This window comes from Agelaius tricolor, unplaced genomic scaffold (genome assembly GCF_023055355.1).
Source record: "Agelaius tricolor isolate 1412-34295 unplaced genomic scaffold, bAgeTri1.0.p SCAF_11, whole genome shotgun sequence".
Taxonomy (NCBI): domain Eukaryota; kingdom Metazoa; phylum Chordata; class Aves; order Passeriformes; family Icteridae; genus Agelaius; species Agelaius tricolor.
In genome coordinates this window covers 25,509,574-25,534,905 of record NW_027269271.1, presented here as the reverse complement: position 1 = coordinate 25,534,905, position 25,332 = coordinate 25,509,574, and the positions used below count along the sequence as shown (strand labels likewise).

At 42.3% G+C, this 25,332-nt stretch overlaps 1 protein-coding gene across 5 annotated transcripts; it reads right to left on the bottom strand.

Annotated features, from left to right (window-relative positions):
* Positions 1–1,523: 1,523 nt before the first annotated feature.
* PODN (podocan) lies at positions 1,524–25,332 on the bottom strand. Of its 5 annotated transcripts, XM_071436753.1 has the most exons (12): positions 25,022–25,331; positions 24,039–24,187; positions 21,415–21,659; positions 19,819–19,912; positions 18,095–18,159; positions 13,919–14,028; positions 11,542–11,698; positions 9,989–10,104; positions 7,506–8,163; positions 5,091–5,239; positions 3,269–3,475; positions 1,524–2,204 (listed from the first exon to the last, which is right to left on the bottom strand). In XM_071436753.1, exons 2-11 carry the CDS (start codon positions 24,121–24,123, stop codon positions 3,307–3,309), a joined length of 1,848 nt encoding a protein of 615 aa, XP_071292854.1. In that variant the 5' UTR covers positions 24,124–24,187; positions 25,022–25,331; the 3' UTR covers positions 1,524–2,204; positions 3,269–3,306. The 5 variants fall into 5 exon arrangements, with proteins under 5 accessions (XP_071292854.1, XP_071292855.1, XP_071292853.1 ...); XM_071436754.1 differs by having other exon boundaries at positions 1,524–2,198; positions 3,262–3,475; positions 24,039–25,332; XM_071436752.1 differs by having other exon boundaries at positions 24,039–25,331.

The following is a 25,332-nucleotide window of genomic DNA, read 5'->3' as shown; positions in this document are numbered from 1 at the left end:
GTCAAAAAATACATAGGCTTAGTCCCGTGGACTTCTGATGATTCCTCAGGATCTGTCATGGCATCTCTTCCTCCCTTAAAAGAAAGAAATAAACTACCATTTTGGCCTGACAGCATTATGTCCAATGTCATAGGTGCTGATAATACCAGGTAAGTGAGGAGTAAGGCCTGTGGTTCTTCCTCACCAATCTCTTACAGAACAAGCAAAGAATCTTGGAGCATTTGAGGCTTTTACTGGGTAAGAGTGGTGGTGGTTTCTGGGGGGGGTTTGCTGCTGGAAAACAGTGCCCTATTTAAAGGACAGATTCAGTGTGCAGCTACTGGAAACAAACTTGGATAAGTGTTTCCTAACTTTACACTATATGCACCTTAAACTGTAGGTGAGTCTCCTTTGGCAAAGGCTGCTGCTTGCTCAAAAAGCTTAACAGCGCATGTGTCATCCTGACATTTTGGGCCTGATTCTACAGGTGCTAAAATGAACCTTCACTCCTGCACTCACTGCATCAGACTCTCAAGGGATTCAAAGAAGTCTGAGGCATCTGACTTTTCACAGAATCTTAATCCAAGGGACAGACGTTTGAAGACAATAGAACAGTTCTCCATAAAACTATACAAATCTGCATATTCTCAGCTTGTTCAGGAGTTTAATAAATTGGTCTTTTTCACAGAAGTCTGGCAGAACTTCCACTGGAAGTCTGCTGGAGATGGAGATTGCTAATGGACTTGAGCTACATTCTGTAGACATTTTACATAGAAATCCATCCCAGCAGTCACTTGGAAGGGTATTTTATTGCTCAGCTGTATAGCTGATATTCAAAAATGTGTGGGTTTGCAATTTCTGGGGCCAAGCTTTTACTTTTTCAGGAAGCAGTCTTTCCTTCTGTGATTAATGAGTGTGTTGAATTGTCTAAGGTAGGGAACAACAGCTTGAAATTACTGTCATGAGCTATGGGAAACCAAAGGGAGAGTGTGGAACTAGATCTCCAGCAGGAAAACAGCTGGTAAAAAATTAAGCCAACTGTGTTTCCAAGTCAATCCTGGAATGCAGTATGCAAAACAACATGTGTTCAATCAGAAATCCTCAAAAGAAAAGACCATTTTGTCAAGCAGATTAGCTGCCTCAGATGTAGGACATTATAAGCAACTGAGAAACTTGTACCTCTGTAGGTCTTCTTTTCCTTGGTTTCTTATTTTCTGATTCCAACAGGAGCTGACAACACTCAACATCATAAAATATGGGAAGCTTTAAGGGAGTATGACAGCAAGCACTGTCTCCAGACTTGAACTAAACAAATTGCTTTTGATATTTAATGGTTTTCTCCTAAGACAGCCCACACTCACTAATCTCTTTTCCCCCATTAGTCTCACTCCTGCCTCTGGGTGGGAATGAGATGCACTGTGGAAAATTCTACCACAACCATTAAACTCCATCCTGCCACTCCATCTTCTGATCACACCTTCAGAGACATTCACCCAACTGCCCCATGGGCAAACAACAGCAAGACAGAAACTTTACCAAAACTCTGGAAGGCAGACATTTTATATATGTATTTATATATATATTCACAAGAGCATTGTTTTATCTTAAAACCTTTCTAAAACAGGAATATACTGCAGGTTTTGGCAGTAGAGATAAAATATTACGGGATCCAGCCTTATTTTGTTTTTCTCATCCAAATATACACATTGTTATAACAGAGAAATAATTGCATCCAGAATTATTACTGCTGCTTGATGACCAAAATGCCTCATACACTGCTCTGCACTTGAAACTACTGCAGATATTCATCTGCCCTGGCCAAGAACAGCTTCTTTTGGGTGGAGGAAAAGAAAAGAGGCATAAACATGGTTCACTTAAAATGCAGTGACAAAAATGGCATTTGAAGGCCTGTGTTCAAAACAGTCCCATATTGTTATTACAGATGGAAACAGTGAGGGAAGAGAAACAGAAGAAACAAAAGCCAGCTTTTGTGAGTTCCAGAGCAATCCCTTATGATCCTGGGTCTTGTATAAGATGATTTGGAAGCTTTGGAAAGGCATTCAGGGTCTCTCCCTGAATAAGGCACTGAAACACACTGTCTTCCATGAGCCTGGCCCAGTGCCACAACAGTTTCTGCATAATTCATTGCACGTTTTGCTAAGTGTTCTCTGGATATCTATATAGATGTATACACATAGACATATATGTATTTTCCATATGTTTTCCTGCAAAACAGAAAAATAAAATAAGTTATATAATGGAATACAGAATTCAGAATAAGACAAACATAGTACCTGTTGACATATCACACATGTCCCAAAGCTAAACCAGAGAAGCATTGATTTTGAATGTACCCTAAGTCTGTAGATATAAATTATTTCTTGTTTAACAAAGTTTTCATATAACTCAGCCAGTAGGGCTAGTGTTTGACTTCTCGAGTACCTTCTGCCCTTTTCAAGCCCCATCATCTTTTAAGCTTATTAGCACTATTCCTAGCAATTCCTTGTGTCATTCTCAGTGACAAAATGTTGATTAGGGACAAAACTATTTTTTCGCCACTCTTAGGTCTCCAGAAGCAAAGAGCAATCCTGAACCTCATCATCTTTGAACATAAGATGCTTAAGAGATGCAGTAAATAGATCACTATTCTTATGAAAAGAAGGGATATTCTTCAAATATCTTTGTCCCTGTATCTTTTTTTCCTGCAGTTGAAAAGAGATTCAAGTAGAGATGCTATTCTTTCCATAAGAAATACACTAAGTATAGCATTATTTTTCTCCTCTGAGTGGTCAGTGATTTAAATACTGCTTGAGACAGAGTTTGTAATCTAATGACACATTTAACAGACACCAATGGGTCTAATCTTACTTTAATTTGTCATCTATTTTCACCTCATGTCTTCTGCATCAGCAAGCTTCACAGTTTGTTCTTTGTTTTCCTTTTGAAGTAATTGCTCAAAGGTATCGTGAAATACCTTTGCATCTTTTGTTATCATAATTAGTGAACAAGGACCTGCATCTTTAACTACTGTGTCTGCTATGCCTATAAACAAAAGCCAATAAGAACAGTCCATTAAGAAGATTGATTAAACAGATATATACTGTTTCATTTTACAAAATATTGAATTTTCCCTTTTTGATTTGTGATTCCCAGTCATGCTTTAGTGGAAGTCTTTAAGTTCAGGGTTCAGACACTCACTTGTTATGCTTCAATCATGTGTGTAAATTGGAATTATTTACACAAGAGTCTGAAAACTGGGGCCTTAATTTAACTCAACTACAGCTGTTACCTCCCACATGATGGGATTGTGTGAGTTCACATTTTATCTCATTCTTCTTCCTCTTCCTCTTCCTCATCTTCCATTTCCTCTTCTGAGTCGTCCTTATTCTTTGAACTGTTGCTGAATTCAAGGTTCCCTTCAATATCCAGTACCTGTAAGTGCTTCAGGTTTTGGAAGGTACTTTCTTTCAGTGCTCCAACTGCAATCTTATTAAACCTTAAACAAACAAAAAAGCACCCTTGTTAAAATAAACCCGTTTTTATATACAACACACAAATTAGGGGACTAAGAGGAAACCATTCTGCAGCTACTCTATACTAACCCAAGTTACTCTAAGTTTACACTGACTCACAACAGCACTCTAGAAGTGCTGACTCCTCTGGATGGGGAAAGAAAAAAAATCATAATATTGGAATTCCTCCCCCACAAATTCTTTCTCTTGCTATTCTCCTTTCTCCTTCCCAGAGAGGAAAAGCATCTGCTTCACAGCCCATATTTTAAACTATAACTGATTTTTCAAAAAATTCTGTGTCATTCCTTGACAGTTTAATTCTTCACCCACTAAACGCAAAACAAAGTAACCCTTTAAACACAAAGCAGTCATTTTTCAGCTGTTATTTGCAGTTCCAGGAGTACAAATAAACTAATCTGCAGTTTATGAACCTGTCACATATACTGCTCTGTTACTTTTGAACATGCCTAGAATTGTATTCTGTGTAATATTCCAAATGTATATTATTGTTTCACAACACTGCAGTGATTAATGGCCTCCCATTAAAAATACGACTGAGCTTGGGTGGAGTTGCCTCCTGAATATGTTAGCAAAACTGTTTTGCAAATTCCTTTTTTCTTTATATAGAAATATAGAATGTGGCATGTGGTTTCTGGTTCACATCCAAGCATTCACTAAAATCTCATAAATGTGAGCAGCTGAATAGACAGACTGCTCTAATTTACACCAGACTTTGTAATTTTATTTGCTTGGTATGGAATCATTCATCCATAAAGGTATGCTCCAGAACTATTCAGAACTACAGGGCAGTTTAGCTGCATATAGTCAAAATAAGACCATATTTAGTCTTCTGCAGCCTAGACTTTCTGAACACAGCCATTGGATCAGCTTAATCATATATTAAGGAATTCGTAAATTACTTCTAAATAATATTTTCAATAATATTCCACCAGATTAGAACTGAATATATTACAGGGACAGATTCCCTTAGTGTGCTATAAATCTCTGCTTCAGTCAGTTGTTACTGTGAGTTTACATTACGTGTAAAAAAAGGTCAGTATCTGTCATCTACAAAAACAAAGTCCTCATCCAGCTGACAGAGTGGGAAAGAACCCAGCAAAGCCCCTAAACTGGGCTACGTAACTGTCACAGTTGTAACTTGTCACTTGTTTCTGACAAAGCTACCCAGGGAATGCACACAACTCCAAGATTACTCACACACACCTCACTGGAGGGGGATTTTGTCAAAATCCAGGGCCAACAGACACAGGCAAAGCTGCACTTCTACAAGGGGACTGTAAACTTTTGGCTCACAGCTGAATATTGGAATATGACATCGTGTTAAACATTAATTGCCCAGAATTACTGGCATGCCCAATCCATTCTAATAAGCATAGAAAACACAAGCTCTCTAAAAAGAGTTTATTATGTGTATCCATGTTGTTTCTGAGCAGATAAATATAGTTTTGTCACATTAGTATAAACCAAATATGTTTGTTCAGAAAACAAGGATTTTAAATACTTTCTAAAAAGTAAGCAATTATAAAGTAGATGAAGAAGGAAAAAATCTTGTGTGTTGAAGTGGAAGCTTGACCTTACCTGAGGTAAATCCCCTTTATTTTGGGTGTGGATTCAAAAGCATTCTCTGAAACCGTTGTGATCTTGTTGTTCTGGAGATACAGATATTCCAGAGATTCTGGCAGGCCTAATGGAATAGATGTCAGCTGGTTGCCAGCCATGTCTAGTGACTGTAAGGAAGAGACAACAAGGGGTCAAATAACTGAATTTCAATATTAGAAACACACCAGAAAGAGATTTAATTTTGAAGTTATATTTATTATAGAATAAACTCATTTAATCTACCTCTAATTTGAAGCAAGCAAGATAATTCTAGTCTCTTACACTCCTATTGAGCATCCTGATTTCACATGATATGTCATGCTGGTTTGTTTCAGAGTTCCAACATTTCTTTATCTCTGTCCCCAGGCATTAGCCCATGTCTGTTTAAGTAAATTAAAAACAGGCTGGGTTTCAGATATGCAGGAGAATTCCTTGGCATCTGCTACTGCAAACACTTTGCTGGCTGAGGATGGTGATAGGTACAGTTACACATAAAACCATCTGGAAATATTCTAACATGGAGAATGTATGAAGACAGCAGGACTAAAGGTCATGGTTGTTTCTCAGATTAATTTTTTTGTGAGAGAATGGATCAATAGAAATGTTTGTTATCCTGTATTGTAGTATTTTCATAGCACCAACCTGACACTATTTACCCACTAGTCAAAGCCACACTTCTGCAAACAATTGTCCTCATTCCAGTGTTTTTATTCCTCACATAATGCCAGTCTGGAAAACAATTATCATAGAATGATTGAATTGTTTAGGTTGGAAAAAAGCTTTAAGATCATTGACTCCAACTGTTAACCCAGTACTGCCAAGTCCATTATGTAAATGTCTTGCTTTGCAGTTGCAGATTTCCATGGAAACAGTGTGGACTGAAGTATTTACTAAGTATATGCATGATCAGGATCTTTATGGATGGTTATTTGCCAAATTCACTCCAGTGCAACAACTCAGAAACCAACTGCACAGTTAAGCACTTAATGATAAAAAAGATTCAGGTGGAAACAACCAACAAGAATTAATGCTGTTCCAAAGAAAAGCAACAGCCATACATGCCAGCAGAACTTTAAGTCTGTGCTATTATCTGAACCCTGTTTAGTGGGAGTGGGGTTTGCTGTGGGGATGGCCAATGGTTGAGTCAGCAACACCTCTGGCTTTACATGGACTGCAAGGAAGGGAGAGTAGAACAAAAGTTCCACATAATTGTCAATCTGGACCTTTGAGAAGGAAAGCTCATCATTCCAACCAGCAACTCCAGCTACCCAGCAGGGATCATGACCCATTTTTGTTTGAAAATAAAACAACCTACATTTTATTAAGGTACTGCAGAAAAGCAATCCCAGCAGTCTGTAATTTTCAATGGCATCTTCCTTCCAGGCTGCTTTGCATATTAAATATATTTGCTCACACATGTATCAGTGTGGCACCAAACAAATGCAAAAGGTATTATTAAAGCCAGGGACCAAATCTGCAACTGATGCAAACAGCTCTGCAGACACTGTTGCTGCTTTGCTGATTGACATTAACTGAGAAACAAGGTATTGGTTATCCCCAGACATAACAGAAAGGGAAACGTTCCTATAGATTAATGTCAGGATTGTCTGAAAACACACTGGGGGCCAGTGTGACATATGCTGCATGTCCTTATCCCTGATCTGCTCTGAGATGTGCACACTTTGCTGTGCAGTGACCTGACCATATCCCCCCTCCGTGGCTGCTGTATGACACAGGCAATACCTTTCACTGCAGGAAAGGGGCCCTTGCCGAAAAGGAAATGCAGACAAATCCTTCAGCCGGCGTAACAATTCTGAAAGGTCATTTTGCTCAGCACAAATGTGACTGTTCCTGCCTGCCTTATGGTTTGTGTTTAACTTTCTCCAACAATTAAGCAAATGAGAAGACTGCTGATTGAATCCAGACTCCGAGCTGCTCCCCAGGTGCCTTAGCCAGCTGAGCTGCTAAATCCTACAGCTTGGCTTGTCTGACTATAAGCTGATGTGGGGGCTTTGAGAATTAAGAGTGTTTTTGTTTATGCATTCCTTCCTCCTGCTGTCTCTATTCAGAGCTGATTTTAAATCTTTTGGGAGACAAGCTATTTGAAAGGCCCAATGTCAGTTTTAATTACAACATTCACCAATGTTTTTCTGAAAAATATAGGACACTGTCAGGACTCAGACACAAAGCTGGACTGGCCAGCAGTGGAAGGTACCCACCTTTGGCACAATAGCACATCATTTCTACTCTAGAAACAGAGTGTGTAGCACTTACAATGCAACCCCAAAACACGAGGACCAAGCACATTTGGTATTGGTGCTACATAATTTGATTTAGGCAGACAGATGAGGATATCAGCATCACTAAAACAATTAGAGAAGGTGATGTTTCTACCTGAAGACTGCTGAGTTCTCTCCATGCTCTTGAATAAATTGAATTTACTTTCAGTTTATTGTTGCTCAAATACAGTTCCCTCAGTTTTGTCATCCCAGACAAAGTCCCTTTTGGGATGATGCTTATCTCGTTCTCCTTCAGCTTTAGAACCTGCAAGTTCTTTGGGAAGCCAAAAGGCACTGTGTGGAGATTGTTTCCAGAAAGATCCAGGGACTTCAGCTGCCGCAGTTTACGGAAGGCCTCCCGATGGATCTGGGGACTTGTGAGCTTGTTGTAGCTCAGGTTCAGCTCTTCAAGGAAGTAAGTGGTAGCAAAGTCATTCCTGTTGATCTCTGAGATCTGGTTATGAAGGATCATCAGTGTCTTCACTCGCCGGGGCAGCCCGCTGGGGATCCTTTCCAGCATGTTGTTGTACAGGTGGACAGTGTGCAGCTTCTTTAAGCCATGGAAGGCTGAGGGGTGAATACCTCGGGCTTTTAATTTGTTATTGTGGAGCAGAAGGTACTCCAGGTTCTTAATTTGGGTCAAGACATCTCTGTCAATCACCTTAATTGCATTCTTCTCCAGGTGGAGGAGGACAATGTTTCGAGGTAAACCACTTGGGATTTGGGAGAGGTTATTGCTGGACAAATCCAGATATTCAAGACTAGACAATTTCCTTGGGAAAGCAGGAAAGAAAACATTTTGATTCTGCAAGGTGAAACAATAACCAACTTGCTCAAAGATTTTGCTTTAGAGCCTTTTTACCCAGGACAGCTCCCACTACTGACTGCCCTTTTCTGACTTGTGATTTGAGTGATGCGGACACCAAAGCAGGGAGCTCCCATATTGCCATAAGGAATTGGGACTTGGCACTGCCACTGCTCCCCAGCCACACCAACAAGAGAACATGCCAGAGTCCACTGACACCCAAACTGCCACGGAGCTGAGGCCTGAGATAAGTTTTGCAGTCCCAGACAGCAATGTATGAGCAATTTTGGTGAACAAATACCACAAGGAAGATGCTATGGGACCTCCACCAGAACACAGAGTTTAGCTCTCAGTTTCACAGAAACAAAGCCTGAGCATGAGTAATTTCTGTCTCTCTCAAAGTATTTGCTGAAAGTGAAAGGCAGGTCTGCTTTCTAGATGATGAAATGTTACTTTTATGAAAAGCAGAAATGCTAACTTAGTGTCCTAGGCTAAGGTAGTGAACTTCTCATGACCCTTCAGTATTATGGAAGTGAGTCAGGGCTAGAGCTGCTTTGTGTAAGCTACTGAATCTGGATTCCACGGTCTCAGTTGAAGCTAAATTAAATCCTCAGACCAGCCACTTATACCAACCGGATATGGATCAATGGTTGTTCCACAGCCAGGACTGAGGAACCCTGTATTCCCTTGTATTTCAAGTCAGTTTCTCAGCTCAAATTAGAGTTTTAATCTACTTGACACAACATAACCCATTGCAGATGACCAGAGAGTTTTCAGGAAACAGGAAGACTAATGTGTTACAGACATTACTTACTGGTTACTACACTGCTGTTCCAGCTATCCAAGCATGCTCTGAATAAACAAATATAATCTTTAGGTAAAATGCTTCACTGCTGCCATTTGTAAGGTTTCCCCAGGATGGGAATACCTTAACAGAAATTACATGTCCAACATGACCTGGAGGTGGACTCAACACAGATATAGTAAACTACTAAGAGAGGTTTCTGGGCATGGAAAATGGAAAGCACATTTTGTTATATTTTTGTGTCTGGAGATCAGGAGGGTTTACAGAACTAAATTATGGACAGGACCGATTGTGTGGTCTGGATTTTCAGGTAGAACAAAGACAGCATTCGGTGCAAGCAGAGAAAAAAAATTGTTAAATTTCTGAAGTGCTAAGTCCCAGGCTAAATCTAGGACAGCCAAAGGCTATTTCTGTTGCACCAGTTGGTAGCAAAGCTTTTGCAGCCATCTGGCTCTTGGGCAGCACCACTGCATCCCTGCCTGCTCCAGCAACCACCTGCACTGGGATACACCTGGGCATGGGGAATTCACAGCTCTGTGTGTGGGGCTGCTTTCAAGCCCCACAGAAACACACAAGTGCCTCCAGTGAAGATGAAGGTCTGGCTTTAATGCCCAGTGAAGTGCCCTAGAAACTGGAAAGTCCCAGGTAACCTCACTTTTGACTGTTTTGGCAGAGCAGAGTAGCTTTCAGTGTTGTTCTAGGTGGCTGTTCCTAGAAGGGATTTAGTACCTAGTGTGACTGGGTCTGTGGCAGGCAGGGAATGGTGCAGTCTAATGTTCAGTGTTCTGTCTTTTGTATAAAACAATTCTGCAACCACTCACCCAGACCTTTGCTCTTGAATGGCAGCATCTGCATCTAAGCAGTGAAATGCATAACATATCCAACTTTGAATAACTTTACTTTCTACTGTGTCCTTTGTTCAGTAATGCACGGCTGTCCCAGAGGGGGCAGACAGACACAGAGGTACACAGTGCACTCTCAGTCTCACCAGAAAGTTTCGTTGTCCATTCCCTCATTGGACAAGTAGTTATTCTGCAAATACAGCTCCCGCAGCCCGGCAAGCTCGCTGAAGGCTCCTTTGGGAATCTTCTCCAGCTTGTTGCTCTAGAGGCACCAGAAGCACAAAGCACAGTATTTGGCATGAATCAACACAACATTTGGGTTCTGTTCAACTAGCAGGGGCAATTAAACTTCAGAAGGGCTAGACATGAAATATTTAAGGAGCTTTATAATGGACCAGATTTGGTCATTTGTCAACTTAAATAAAGTAGAAACCAACACAGACAAATTTGGCTGAGTGTCTCAATAAATAGTAAAAGAAAAAATCACATCTTAAGTATACCTGTCAGATATTTTTGGTCCATTTTTGGCTGCCTCTCATTTCTCATTGTCCTGTTTTTTCCCAGTCAAAATATCAAGGTAAATGTTACTACTGACAGATGGTGCACTTGCCAATAAAACACTTATTTCTCTGCTCATCTCCTCTGTCCTTAACACAGCTGGGGAGAGCAGGGGAGGAGACAAGTTCAAAGAGTAATCCTCACAGTGTGAGACCCCTTTGGGAGATAATGATTATCTGTAAGTATTGAAAAAATTCAGGGGACAAATACTTTGGAGAGAAATTCCAGCAATTTAAAGTAAAGTTGTGTTTACTTTTCTTCAGGCTAGAGGAGCCTGTTCTCTAGAAGACTTTAGCAGGAATTCTGGTGAAACCTTCAAGGGAAAAGAGAGCTGGGAGGCAGCACAGAGCTGCCTCAGTCCAGGGCTGATAACAGACTCCAGTCTCTGCATGTCCAAAGAGCTGTCAACACTCAGAGCAGGCAGACCCAGGACTCCCCACCGCTGTGGCTCTCCCATTGCTGAGGCTCAGATCTCCAGCTCAGACATGATGAAGTGTTTTTATCAGAATCAGATGACATGCAATCAAAAATGCTGGAGAGTAGTTAACAGCACAGCTCTGCTATTGCACTATGGCTAGAGGAGTTGCAGTAATAAAGAATGCCTAATCCAAACTGCATTGCCAGCTCAGTAGCAAGCAGCAGCCACTGGTGCTGGGAAAGCAGAGGTCTGTGTGAAATGAGTCAGTGAGCAAAGCCAGTGCTTACTCACAGAGTGGGTAAGCAGCTGTCAGGACAAGTGGCATTAGTGGCAAACTTACCTGGGAGGTCATGGAGACATGGCCATGGAATGATGCACTTCCTGGTCTAATATGTATTAATATTGTTTCATGCAGGGAGGAGACCAACAATGCAACCACACAGGGATTTACAGTCCAATTTCTGTGTTTGATTCTGCAAACACAGAAAGGCATTTCTGCCCCCTGTGAGCGTTCTGGTGATTTGCAAAAACACACTATTGCTCATGGACAAAAAAGGAAGGAGATGGGGACAGCTACTGATGAGAATACAACAGGCAAGCCTTAAAGTGGGCCTGGGGATGTTTCCAGGGCCACTGGGATGTCTTGGCCCTGTGGTGTGAAACCCACACAAACACAGTCCTTTGGCACAATCCTAAAGGATTACAAAATGTTGTTGCCATTACCTGTAAGTGTAATTTATATAGTGCTGGAGGGAGATTCTTTGGAACATACTTCAAGAAATTGCTGGACATGATGAGTATCTCCACGTTATTAGAGCCATTGAACATATTATCAGGTAACCCAGCATCTGAAAGTTTGTTGTTATGAAGATACACAGATCTGTTGGAAGGAAGCAAAAGATGAAGTTCAACAGATAGGGAGATCTGGAGTTTTTGTTTACTGAGAGAAAGCTTAGTTTAAAACTTAATTTCAATATTTTCTTCTTTTCTTGAGATAATTAGATTTGTTTTTAAAATGTACTTTTTAATTTAGCAAGGGATACAGATGCAAAACCAAATGGTCAGCCCCAACATTCTCTGAAAGTTATGTCTATTCAAAATCCAAACCTGCACATGAATACAAATTTCACAAGGGGCCTTAACTTCTTTACAAGAAACTGAGTGCAAGCCTGGGACTTTGCAGTACTTAGAAACACAGAATGCCAGTGTGGGGGCCTCACTCAGAGGGTTAGAATTCATCTCTTTTTAACAGATACAGCCCTACCTTTAACTTCTATTTGGAATTGAGTCTGGACTGCTTGCACTTACAAAATCAGCCTGGAGGTCTTGTAAAAGGACCATCTCTCAACCCTCCATTCTTTCTGCTCCCGTGAAGGCTGGAAACACCCCAGGAAACAGTTCCTCCCCTACTCCTAGAACTCAGAATAGGATACTGACAGAAAGACATTGACTCAGTCTGGCAGACTTTTCTCTTTTCTATGCTTTGCTTTCTAATGAGCCATTGGGATCCAGAGACAGAGTTTCTTACTTTTCCTTTGCCCTTCTTCCTTTCAACCTTTAATACTCACCAAATAGTTTCTCCAAACAGATTTTCAGAAACTGATTCATCCTTATACAGGTTTCAATTCTGTACAAAGCAATGTACCTCTATGAAGTTATCCTCCTTTTCACTGGCTTAACTGCTAAATTAATTCATTTTACTTCTTTTTAACAGAAGAAATTATAGGCTTTTAGTGACTTTGATTACCTCTTCCTTTCCTGTGGTTACCCCCAGATGCAGCAGGCAGCTAAATTTGTAGAGAGAGGTTAAAACTGCAAAAGTGTCAAGTGAGCTTTTTTAACTTGTTCTTGGATTCTCTACCAGTAGCAGAGAACTTGGCAACATCCTTCTGGAAGGAAGGAAAGGCTCAGTATGGAAATACAATTGTGTGATCACACTCCAGGGAGTTCAGAGCTACACTGGAAGTATTGTTTACCCTGCATGGTCAGCTGTACTTTTAACTCACAAATATTTGCCTTTCTGAAAAACTTACTCTCCAAATAATCAGTCTGAAATCATGAACTCTGCTGGGGGCAAAAAAACAACTGAAACAACTGTGTTGGGATTTTATATGAGTAACCTTGGAAATCAGTTAGCTCTTGTACTGATTAAAATTTGTGTTGATATAGAAGAGTGTGAAAATCACTTCAGAAGAGTCAATAATTTTAATATGGAATCAAAAGACAGCAGCATCTCAACCTGAGATTAAGGAGGAAAACATGGATAAATCCAGCTTCTTTCATCATGAGATATCACCAGAAATCTGTGAGTGACTCAGCCCTTTCAGCTTCCAAGAGCCTGAGAGACTAAAGGCCCAGGAAGTGCAGAGCAGCTCCAGCTGTCAATGAATTCAGTGGGAATGGAAAGTTCTTCAATTCATCACAAGACTGGGCTGTAGGGACTCAGCTGTAATTAACTGCTTCCAAACCTGGCTGCACAAATTGCTCCCAACAGTCTGGGAGTCTTTGCAGGATCTGCCTGGTGCAGTGTGTGGATGCTGCAGATCACTCAAAACCCCTTCAGCAAAGCCCACAGCTCACAGGAGGTGCCCTGGGTGCCTCTGGGTTTGACATGGATGTGCTGCTGTCAGTCCAGATGAGAAAATCACAGCCTGAACCTAGCAGAGACCTTTGGCAGCAGATCTGGAGTATGAACCCCTTCTGAATGTGCTGAGGTGCTTACCTTGAATAGAACTGAGTTATACTGCACTCAGTACTGCCCTCTCCACCTGATTTTACTTTTAAAAATGAACAGACTGTAATAAAACTAGAGATTTTTAGACAGCTAATCTCCATTTTGAAAAACATAATTGTTCTTTTCAACTCAAATACACAAATAAAATGGGGACAACTTCATTTGATATTTGCAGAAGTGTCTGGCAGCTAGCAAAAGCCCTTGGAATGTGTTTGTTTGATTTTTCATGCTGAGAATAACAAACAGCTTCTTTCCAAAAACACAAGTAGGCAATAATATAGTTTAGCCAGATATTTTCTTATCACCCACCAACTGCATCCAAGCAGTGGCAGAACACCAGTATTGTTTTACTTCCCAGTCCCTTACCTCAAGTTTGGTTTCTGTCCAAATGTGAGCCCATATATCTTAGTGAGATAATTGGCTGCAAAATCTGCACTGATCAAGGTATTTGGTAGGAATTTTGGAGCCACTGTTAGCTGTAAAAGAAATGTACAGGGGAGTTCCAATGAAATGTAGCAAATGTTTTAACCAAGTATTAGAGCAGCAGCAAAACACTTTCAAATTTATCTTTCCTAAACAGGCAAAGATAAATTAAACTGAATGTAGATTTCATGAACAAAAACAAATTGTCCTCACTCACTAATCTCTCCAGGAAGGAGACAGACTTTTGCTCTAAGATATGAAAATGTTTGTTTTGGTTGGAAGGGTCCTGTCTCTTTTTGGTGGAAGAAATCAAGAAATTGTTATTCAGAGAGCAAACACTTTGCTTATTATTCTTCCTAATTCCTCAGTCTGCTGTGCCAGAAGAACTCCAGCCCCCCTCACAGTGACCCAGTGCTCATTCTCCTACCAAAGCGTGCTGTGGAGGGGAGGTGTCACTTCACACCTCTGCTCCACTGCAGCCATTTATGCTGATCTCTGCAGGGGGGATTCCCAAAGAACCAGGACACTTCTGAGCCAAATGATGGAATATTGAATGGCACTTCAAAGCAAAGGGCACAGCAATACCTTGTTCAATAAACAAGTGATGCATCGGGAAGTACAGAAAGGCCCTGTCCTCAAAACTTTATAGCTGACAACAGGTATAGGACTGAATGTGTTGCTCTTGTTGCTGCTTTTATCAGTTATTTTAAAAGCTAACCCTAGAAACACTTGCATCTGAACAAATTGGTGGGGTAAAAAGCAATGATCAAAAAAAGCTCAGTTTTAGAGAGCATCCAGGTAATACAATAGCCAGGTTCACTGAGTGGCTGTTAATAACAAAGTCATTCACCCACAAACCAAGAATACAGCTTACAATCCAGGCTGGATGGAGGGCAGTCTTCTGGCAAGCATACACCCAGAAGCTTTATGTATCAAGATAAAGCCCTTGGGAAACAATTTGTTACCACAATGCTGTGAGACAATGGACTGCAGTGAGCAGGTGCAGCCACCCTGGTTACAGGTGTTCACTGCAGTACTAATGAGACCACTCTGTTTTATGTGCACTCCAAAGGCAGATACTGAATTCTTTGAGATCAGCATGGGAGACTGGGGCAATGGAAGGGATTTTCCTTCTAGCCTGAAGTTTATGGAATCTGTGATCTTCCTCACAGTTCTGTTGTGTGAAACAGAACCTTGTCCTTTTAGCCTACAAAGCACAGCAAGACTCACATAATGATAAACCATATTTTTCAAGCTTTTATTACCATAAAACTGCAGTGGGTTATGAATAATAGTGTAAAACCAAAAATATCTAAGATATGAACAGTGTGTGAAAGAAGAGACACTTTATTGGAGAACTGCCTAACCCAATCCTTAAACTATGTATTTATCTAAAGGCTGCCTACGCCCCTCTCTACTGGTATGTCGAGAGTGCATTGATGAACTCCATCCATGAACTTCCAATTTACTGCACTCATAAAACAGTCTTTTCAAAAAAGAATACATTATTTACTGGTTTTCATTTTCAGCTGTTCCAAAACTTCCATCTTTAGCCTGTCTTAAACATTTGTGTGTCACAAACACACAAAAAGATCTTTCCCACAAATCACACTCCTATCAGCATTTCCAGATGGTTTGTGAGCACTGGAATGAGCCATTCTGCATATTCCTGCAGTTGCTCTTGGCTTTGGTGGTAATCTCTCACCTCCTGATCTGGAGATATGATTGCTGGGTGCTGGATAAAAGCACTCATCTCTGACTGAGAAGGTCTGACAGTGCCTCAGAAAGACATAAGTCTCTGCCATGATGTAACACTGACAATTCAGACACAGGAAACAAGACTTAATCATTTTCATACACAGTGGTACATTAAAGCTTTTCTCCAGTCAATTAGGTCATAACTTTTGTACAAAGCAAAGGGCATGGCTCAGACATGTGAAATGAGAGACATAAGAACCACAAGAAAGAGGAAAGAGAAAAAGATGTTTAATCCAAAAAGAGTTTTCACTTGCTCAGGATTTTGCTTTGGCATTTCAGCACTTGGTCATGAGACCGATTTTCACTGATTACCTTCTTGAAGGATTCATGCCAGATTGTTTTAAGTGTTAGCAAAAATAAAGTTGACTTGAATAGCTTTGTCTGATTTATTGCCTAACAAGAAGCAATCTGTCATTTCTCCTACTGCAATTTTCTTTCAACTTTCCTGCTGCACCTTCCTTTCCATATGACAGAGTGTTTCTCCACTGTTAACTAATGAATTCAGAAGGTAAATACAAAAGTCATTACCAGATTTGAATTGCTCGGATTTTTCTTGCTTGGATGAAGCTTTGATAAAACCAGAAGTGCTGGATTGAGGTGAATCCCATATCACTTTGAGGATATGGGGAAATGTAAACCTTCTGTCACCAAAATCACCTGCTTATAGTCAATCATGACAGCTCAGGATCTAGTCTATCGTTTGGTGGAACAATTTCTCTCATTAACAAGGTTTACTGTGCACTCTGTTTGAGAGATACAAAACACAAGAGTGGGGTGAAAAATTACAAAGGAAACTACAGCATCCACTCTTTACTTGAAGTACTTGTTACTCACAGGCCACAGAATGCTTTTAGTCTCTTGCATTTCTTTTCTCTGACCAACTGTGCCAGTTTAATGAAAGATGATTTAGCTACATCTGATGGGATCACAATGTAAGATGAAGCAGCATTAAGATAATCCATAAAACAAGAAGCAAACTACCAGCAAATCCCTGCTCTCCTCCAGACACCACAGTAACTTGATCCCCAGTGTTTCCTGCTGCAGAGGAGATGCAGTCTGAAGCCAATCTGGTTTGTCCTGGCTTGTGATTTATAAAGAAATGTGTTATTTTTGTGGGTCCACAACTTCTCGCTGTAACTACTTGTGACATTCGCTGATGTTTGCAATTTCTTTTGGGATTCTTTTCTCTCTGCAGCAAAGCCAGAAAAACCAAACACTTTGTTTTGTTACACAGGGAAAATCAGAGTGCTAGGTTCTGGAATATTAGTCACAGTCTGGCTTGTTCCTTTTTATGGAGTTATTAACTGCCAAGATTGTTACATGGAAATGGTGCTTGAAAGAGAGAAAAGAACACAATGTTACTGTGCTAGGAATGGGTTCTATTCTCAATCACTCCATACAGAAATGTATGGAGTGATTCTGGATGTGTCTTGGCCTGACTGAAACCTGAATGTGGTCACATGTATTTAATCAGAACATCAAATGGTCCCAGATTTTAAGAGGATAATAAAATATATATACAGACATGCAGAGAGAGAGAGGGTGGGATGGAAGGGCAGGATTTCTGTAGACAAAGAAGCTCTGCCTGATGTTTTAACTTATATTTTTCTGTGGATCCTAATTTCTTCTGTAGCAAATATTTGTGGACAACCACTGGGAATAAAAGAAGCCATAACAGGAACCACCCAGATGCAAGGGTATATGAGAAGCTATTTCATTTCCTAGCTTTGGCAGGAAAGATGTGCTCTGTCAATATATCCAACCTAGGTCACAATAGGAAAGCAGCTGGAATCTTCTCCATCAAAAGAAGAAATTCAGCTCCTATCACTGCAGCTAAAAGAATCAATTAATGACTGGCACAGTTTCACTGTGTGGGGGTATCCTCCCCATATCCAACCTAATAAGAATGGGAGTCAGGGAAAAAGGCATTTTTCACAGATCTTCATGGTTCAAACACAGGCAGTAGGATGTGTTTGTTCACAATTTTTTCAACCAGCCTCATCTGGTAAGGCAGAATTTCATATCATTACCCACATACAGGCAGGAACCAAATCTGCATGCAGCTGACCCAAAGCCTACTGAAGGCAGTGGTAATTTATGCATGCAGGGGCTTTCTGTACCTCCCTACACAAGGGAATCTTTTCACCAGGTGCACAAATAAACAAGTGTTCAAAATATACCTGCATGTGTAGCCTCTAAAATTCACATACTGTTTTGACCTTAGATGAACCTGCATTAGAATATCATTTTAGCACAGTTTTACTTATGTAATATATACATTTTAAAAGAATTGACAACTTGCTCATTTAATTTTCAGAACCCAATTAGAAAAGAGCTCTGAAAGGCTTCAGAGTCTCTTACCTTATTGTTTGCCAGGTACAGGTAATTCAGGTTCTCCAGATGCTCAAATGCTTCCTCTGGCAACCCTTAAAAACAGGAATAACTAATCAGTGACATCAGCACCTTACTGCTTTTCTGAGTGAAAATACCACAGGGTAGCTTTCCCTCTCAGTATCTTCCATGTGAGATTGAAACACTTTTTATAACCACTGAAACAATCTGACTCAGATCTATTGGTGTCTCTTTTAATTGGGAAAAGCAAAAACCAACCCACAAATCAAATCAAACAATACACACTTGTTAAGAGCAGTGGAGGACTATTTAAAATCCTGATCACACAAGGATTGTGGCCAAGGCCACTGGCAGGTGTCAGGTTCAGAGCTGTGCAGACCTGCTCTTATGGCTGATTGTCGGTGCTTGCAGCAACCACACTGTCTGAGAACCTTCTCCTGTAATTTGCATAAGATTCTTCAAGTCTTTTTTCTTGCAAGGATATAATCTGAGGTTGCTTAGTGATCAGATCAACCTGATGAATGACTATATTGCTAAAATAACCTGCATGTCACAACCCTTCTCTTGCTCTGCTCCTCCACAATTCAGGTATCCAAACAGTAACCAGCTCAGAGAGCTGGTGAAACCTGAATGTGGTCACATGTATTTAATCAGAACATCAAATGGTCCCAGATTTTAAGAGGATTCACAATTCAGGTATCCAAACAGTAACCAGCTCAGAGAGCTGCTCCAACTCAGGGCTTAGCCTCCCCCAGTAATGATTAATTTTCAACTGAGTCACTCCACATCCAGCTGATGACACAAGCACAACTGCTGTCACAATGGAAAGCCTGCAAGAAACACTTTCACCTGGCACTTGTCAAAGGCAAAGCTATTTTCCATGTCCAAACACGTTGGAAACTCAGGGCTGCACTGAAGCTTGTGAAAGAAAACATGAAGGCCCAAAGGTAATAGTGTCAAAGGCTGGATATAATAAGCACAGCTTTCCCTGTGCTATGTAAGATTGCTGTGCCTTGGGGCCCATGTATAATATGCCCACATTCTCAATAAATTTTGTTCTCTGTCATTTCAGTAAAGATAACAAGAGCATTCAGATCAAGTGGGTGACACATCAATTAATAATAATTATATCTTTTGTATCCCATATCCTCCTCTCTTACTGTTTACTCCAATTTCTCTGTTTCTTTTAGTTTCCTCACTAAACCCCTTGTTAAGTTTCTCTAATAAGCATGAGACTGAACAAGCAAAACCTGCCTACAAAAATCAAAATGGTTTGAGAAGGGTCGAAATGTCCTTATTTGCAATACACACATAAATTCATACCAAATTTGACAAGGACAAAACTGGACCAAACTGCCCAGCCTGACTAGACTGAACTAAACAAGGTCATTCAGGAGGAAATCATTCAGCATGTGGACGTTTCTGGTTCTCAAGTGCATTGCATGGAAGTGCCTGTGGGAGCAGAGGGAGTTTCCTGGATGAGGAGATCTCACGCCACAGTACACGAGCTGCTGCCAGGTCTCCTCCACTGCTTCAGCAGGGCTGCATTCCTCCACACTGAGTATTGTGCTTCAGATGATAAAGTGTCTCCATGCTCTGTGAGATGGCCAGAGGAGTGAGGCTCACAGCAAACCAAGCAATCCATCACCCTGGCTTTCCTTATCAGCTGTCACTGGCCTCATTGCATAAGCTGCTGCTCTGGAGGCACAGGCTCTGTCTACCCCGTGGCTCACCTTTTGAAGTTAGCCTGTTGTTTTGCAAATTGAGAGTTTCCAGTCTATAAAGACGAGCAAGCTCTTCTGGAAAGATTTCTTCTATTTGGTTATTCTAAGAAAATGGAGAGTATTAATCATCAACAAAGTAATCCAAAAAGGATCCCAGTAAACCCAGACTGTGAACTTCAACAAATCTGGAAGTGAACCCACCATGTCAAATCCCTGTCAAGACTTCTCTCATAATGAGCCAAATTCAGATCTCAAACCAAAAACATCCAAACCCAGGAGCATTTGAAAGCCTGACTTCTGCTCATCCCCAGGAATATCCAGCTTATGCACCAGCAGCACACAGAGTGTGATTATGCCTGGAAAGGCCCACAGTCCATCTGCCACAGCCAAACCTTGTAGCTGCAGCAAGCATTTGTTACAAGGTTGGCAGGGTGGATTTCCAAGCTTATGGCTTCTGTTATTCATGGGTTGTTTTAAAATCTACTGGTCACGGGCAGGGAGCAACAAACCAGGCTCACTTGCACTGGTTGTGCTGTCAGGGGTGACTGCCATCAGATTCTCATTAACATGCTGATTAACATTCCAGCCATTAATGAGTGGTTCTGGCTTCAGCATCCAGGGGATCAGTCGAGGCCCCACTGTCCTGGAAGCCAGGCCAGTGCACAGAAAGTGACAGCTGCAGCTCCAAAAAGCTCCTTTTCTTTTGGTAGCAGAGGCAGAGGCTAACACACGCCTGGGACAGATCTGCTGAGGAAGGTGCCAGCTTATATTACAGTTTTTCTAACTGAAAATCTCTAAACAAAATCTGCATTTCATCCATTGGACAGAATTGACAGATGGGAGCAATAGACCAAAAGCAGTTGGTGAAGGGCCAGGCATTGAAAACTTCAAGCACTGCCATTGCTCCAAGGAGGCACAGCCACAGGGCTGCCATGCTCTGGCCCTTCAGGTGTCAGAGCAGGGAAAGGACACCTGCCCAAATGCTGGTCACAGGAATCAAGTAACTAAGAGCAGAGCATAGAAACCTGCTGACAGTCTAGGACATCCTGATTCTTCTTCCTAAAGCTGGAATCTCACATCTTATATGACCTTTTCATGACAAGACATGAGGTGTCTGGAGCAGGACCACTTGCTGTAGGCGTGACACTCGGCACGATGGGTGGCACTGGCCCTGTCACACCTGCTCCGTGCTGAGTCCATGTGCCGCAGGGAGAGGGGGGACAGTGGGGGACATGGGCTGGCCCTGCCTCTGGACTGGCTCACTGTGTCTGAACTAACACACCGTGCTGCCCAAAGAATTCTCTGCCATTTAGCCCATCTTCTTCAAAGACACCTCAAAACAGAAGGGCACCACCAGAAATTTGGGTTGGCCAAAGGAGAAACAAGAAATTGTTAGCTTGGAGAAAAATTCTTCTCCTGGAGCTGAGAGAGAATGTGGAGCTCTTTTTCCCTTCCCTGGATGTGAGGGGAGAGCATGCCGATAACCAGGAGCGGAGCCTGCTGCACCTGCTGCTCCCGCCGGAAGCCGAGAGGGGACTGAGGGAAGGAGTCGGGGTTCAGGGCCGGAATGAGGGCACGGTGGGGGACGATGGATCGCGCCCTTACCTGCAGGGAGAGGTGGTTGGTCAGCTCGGGCAGCAGCAGCGGGAATTCCTTGAGGTCGATGCCGCCGCAGTCCACGACGCCCTCCTGGGTGCAGCCGCAGTCGCGGGGGCAGGCGGGGCCGGGCCCGGGCCGCCGCCGCTCCGGGCCGCCCTCGGCGAAGTCGCTGTCGGCGGCGCAGCCCAGGGCCAGCAGCGCCGGCAGCCCCAGCAGCGCCAGCAGCGCCCGGCCGCCGGCGGGCATCGCCCCTGCGGGCCGGACAGCGGGTCAGCCCCGCGGGGCAGCGCCCGGCCCAGCCCCGCCGCCCCGGCCCGGCCGGGCCCTGCCCCGCCGCCCTCCCGCTCTCCCGGGGCGCCCTCGCGGCCCCTCAAGGCACTTTGGGGACTGCGCTGCCCAACCAGTGGGTCCCGGTACAGCCGGCGGCCCGGCAGCATCCCCCGCACCGGCCCCGACTCCCCGAGATATTTATTGGTTTTTTCATATTGAGAAACGCCAGATGATCCCCCAGATGTAGGGAAGAGGTTATGCAATGTTAGTTCAATGTGGCTGTCTGTCGTACCGTTCCTCACAGTTTTCCATAGGAAGAAACTCTTCTCGTTATTTAAACATAGAGGCTGGTCAGGAGTGATTCTCAGAGGGGCTGTTACACGTGCATTGAACAATAACAAAACCTTGCAGCTACTGAAAACAGAACGGGCTTCCTATGGATTTTGGACGGTGCTGATCTGAACCTAAAACACTTGGCTAATGTTCAGCTTTTATCTTTCTGGCAGCAGGTTAAAATAATCCAAACAGAAGTTGATTATCTACTGGAGCAGCCAGCTGGCCCTAACCCAGCCCCCTCGGTCCCACTTGCTGCCCTTCTCAGATTTCATACATAAAGGTTTGCAGTCAGAGCTGGTTATGGCTTGCCATTTATCCTCTCAGCTATTTTTTCACAGAAGGATTTGACAGCAATGAGAAAGGCTGATCTTTTAGGTGAAAAGGCACAATGGATTCATGACCTTATCAAATAAATACTCTCTTCACCTCTGCTAACCCAGATTCCTTCTTTGCATCAGAAACAAGAACTCCACAGAACCAGACTGGCAGCTGTCAGAACTGTGTCTCCATTTACATCATTCACAAGTCTTTGCAGCTTTGCACCAGGAGCTCTCACAGAGAGCTTGGATGCTTGGGAAGCATTGGAGACATCCTGCTCTCACTCACAGCCATTGAAGACTTAAGTAATTTTTTTAAACACTGACCTGTACTTGAAGAAATGGGAGCAATAGGGGCTACAGGGCAGAGCATCCCAAAACATGGATGCTGGTTTTGCTTTAGTCCTGTCTTTGCTACAAACATGCTGGGTGGGTGATTTTAAGCATTTATCATTGTGTGCTTGATCTCTCTTTCCCCTATTCCACTACTTTACAGCTTCCATATCTGTAATAGCTGAATATAATGAAATTCATCTCTTTTATAGAACTTTCCTTGTGTGGCAGATATTAACACTGAGACCAAAACTGGCCATATGAGTATGCCAACAGTAGATTTGTAAAATCCTTAGTATTTGGTGACCTAATCTCAGAAAATATTTCAGAAATCTCAGAGAAAATAATCTCAGAAAGTATTTCAGATCTGTAAGAAAGTATTTTTCCTACATAAGAGCTCACCCTTACAGATACTTGCCAAAGAAACTATAGGCAGTAAACCTTGCATATACAGGTCTCAATCAGATCTGCTGTAACAGTATCGACACTGTTCCCATAGCACAGTTACACTGTGGTTTTTCTTGGGCTCTCTACCTTTGCAAAATGCTGCTTTTCTACATCTGTTGCTCAAAAGATGTTAGAAAATTAACATGAAATATTCTATCTATTGCACACTAAGACTTTGGGGCAATGTCACCCCCTCATCAATATGCAAGTGTCTGCTACAATGCCTTTGGAAGGAGTGCTGCTCTAGCACAGGGAGACACTTTGGATAGAGGAACATCTGTATACATCTGGAGTGCAGGCAGTAAAACCAGGCATGATGGTGATTTTCTTTTAGTTCAAAGAAAGGCTGAAGTAACTCACTCCACTTCAACTCATTCCCATGGGCCTGATTCAAAGCCTTGTTAAGAAAGCTTCTAAAGGAGTAGCTCAAAACCCACCAGAAAGAGTCAGTCCCCTTCCCTTGCTGTAGGTGGGCTTTGGAGCAGGTCCTGCCACCCAAAGACTGAAGTGACACTGAAACCAGCTCAGAGGTTTCTGTGGCTGCATCTTTCTGAGTCCAGACACAAGTGATACCTGCACTTCAGTGCCTCACAGCACGGGACTGCTACAAAAGGCACAGTCTCAAGAGGTAAACTGAAGTTTCAGGAGTTACTGAATGCCTCTCAGTGATTACAGTGCTCCCAATAAACAACAGAATCACTTTCAAAATATCTCATCTCTGTTACCTATCATTCCCCACACACATTCCCACAGGACACACACACACAGAGGGAAAAACATTCACTGAAGGAGAAGATTCTCCTTCAAAATCAACAGGTTAACTGAATTTGTTACACTGAGTATCCTTGCTAAAAGCTGCAGCTGAAAGGGAGGCTGCTGCTGCAGAATGTCTGACAAGCCAGCTTTAAAAAAAATAGAAAAACTCACCTTTGCTGTCAGAAATGAGATGAATGGAGAAGAACATTTCTCTTGCCCCCACAGGCTCTCTCAGCTCATGCCATGTCAGTAACATGCACTGAGCTCAGAGTGAGTCTCCCCTTTCCAAGCCAGATCCTTTCCAGATGTGAGAAGCAGAACTGGAGAGAGAAACAGGCAACCCTCTACCAGTGAGAGCTTCCTGCACTTCCCAGCGAAATCAGAGAGGAATTTTCCAAAGTCACCATATAGGAAAATGTGAGTAGGAAAGAGGAAGCAGCTATGGCCTGAATATAAAGACTTGGGAAATAAACAATCTCCCATTACTTTTGTCAGCACAGTTTGTAAGATCTGTGAGCGAAGCCAAGAGCCAGCATGCAGGAATTGGCAGAAGAGAGACAGAGACAGTGTGTGTGCTTCTGCATTTCACTGCAGGACACTGGAGCTGCACCGTTACCACATCTTTGAGTTTAGCTGCATTCAACCCAAATCTGAATTCCAGGTGGGAATGTCCTCCCATTCTCTGGGGGTCTGGTTCAAATTAGCTAGGAACAGATAGATCAGCAGTTTTTCCTGCATTTTATCTCCTTCCCCTCTAACTCTCTCTCCTTTTCAACACATTAACTGATCTTTGGGGACCAGGGATCAATAGGCTGAAAGTACAAATGTCTAACAGGCAAAGTCCCCAGTGTGCTGTGACACCCCATCCACTCAATCTCTTCTTTATCTTCTATGCCCTGCATTACAGCAGTAACATCAGAACTTTCCACCACTTACACACACACACAGAGACACAGACACTCAGCCCAGAAGCCTCACATTTCTTATTTTCCCATTCTTGGTGGAAGAACAGGAAGATATATTTGCTAACTGTAAGCTCAAAGTGCAGCAATATTCCCAAGAAAGCAACACAGCTTTTTTTCCCTGACAGCAGTCACTATATTAAATATAAAGCCACCTGTTTTGTGAGTGCCCTGCAGTGCTCCATACAGTACCTCCACAAAACCTGCAGAAGCTCTGTCCTCACCAACAACACGACCTTCTTGCTGAATTCCAAAGAAGGGACACTGATTCTTTCCTCTCCACTCCAGCTGAACTGAAGTCTAAAGCAATTAAGTTATTTCCTCCCTCTCTTCATCCAGGCTTATATCAACTGGAACTGATCCCCCTGTGTGCCACGTGGAAGTTTGAAAAGTTAGAGTGGGAAGTATGTTTTTACTGAAACCAAAATAAAAACAAAACAAAGCTGGCTGCTTTTTCCTGGTGACTCAGAGATCCAGGACACATTTGCCTGCTCCCCTTTCTG

Excerpts from the sequence above, each read along its gene's own strand:
- PODN (XM_071436754.1), bottom strand. The coding sequence starts at position 24,123 with ATGTTACTGACATGGCATGAGCTGAGAGAGCCTGTGGGGGCAAGAGAA. Across the intron at positions 14,029-18,094 it reads TGTACCTGGCAAACAATAAG|CTAACAGTGGCTCCAAAATT; the intron begins GTAAGAGACTCT and ends TTTCTTTTACAG. Across the intron at positions 8,164-9,988 it reads ATGGACAACGAAACTTTCTG|GAAATTGTCTAGTCTTGAAT; the intron begins GTGAGACTGAGA and ends TGCTTTCCCAAG.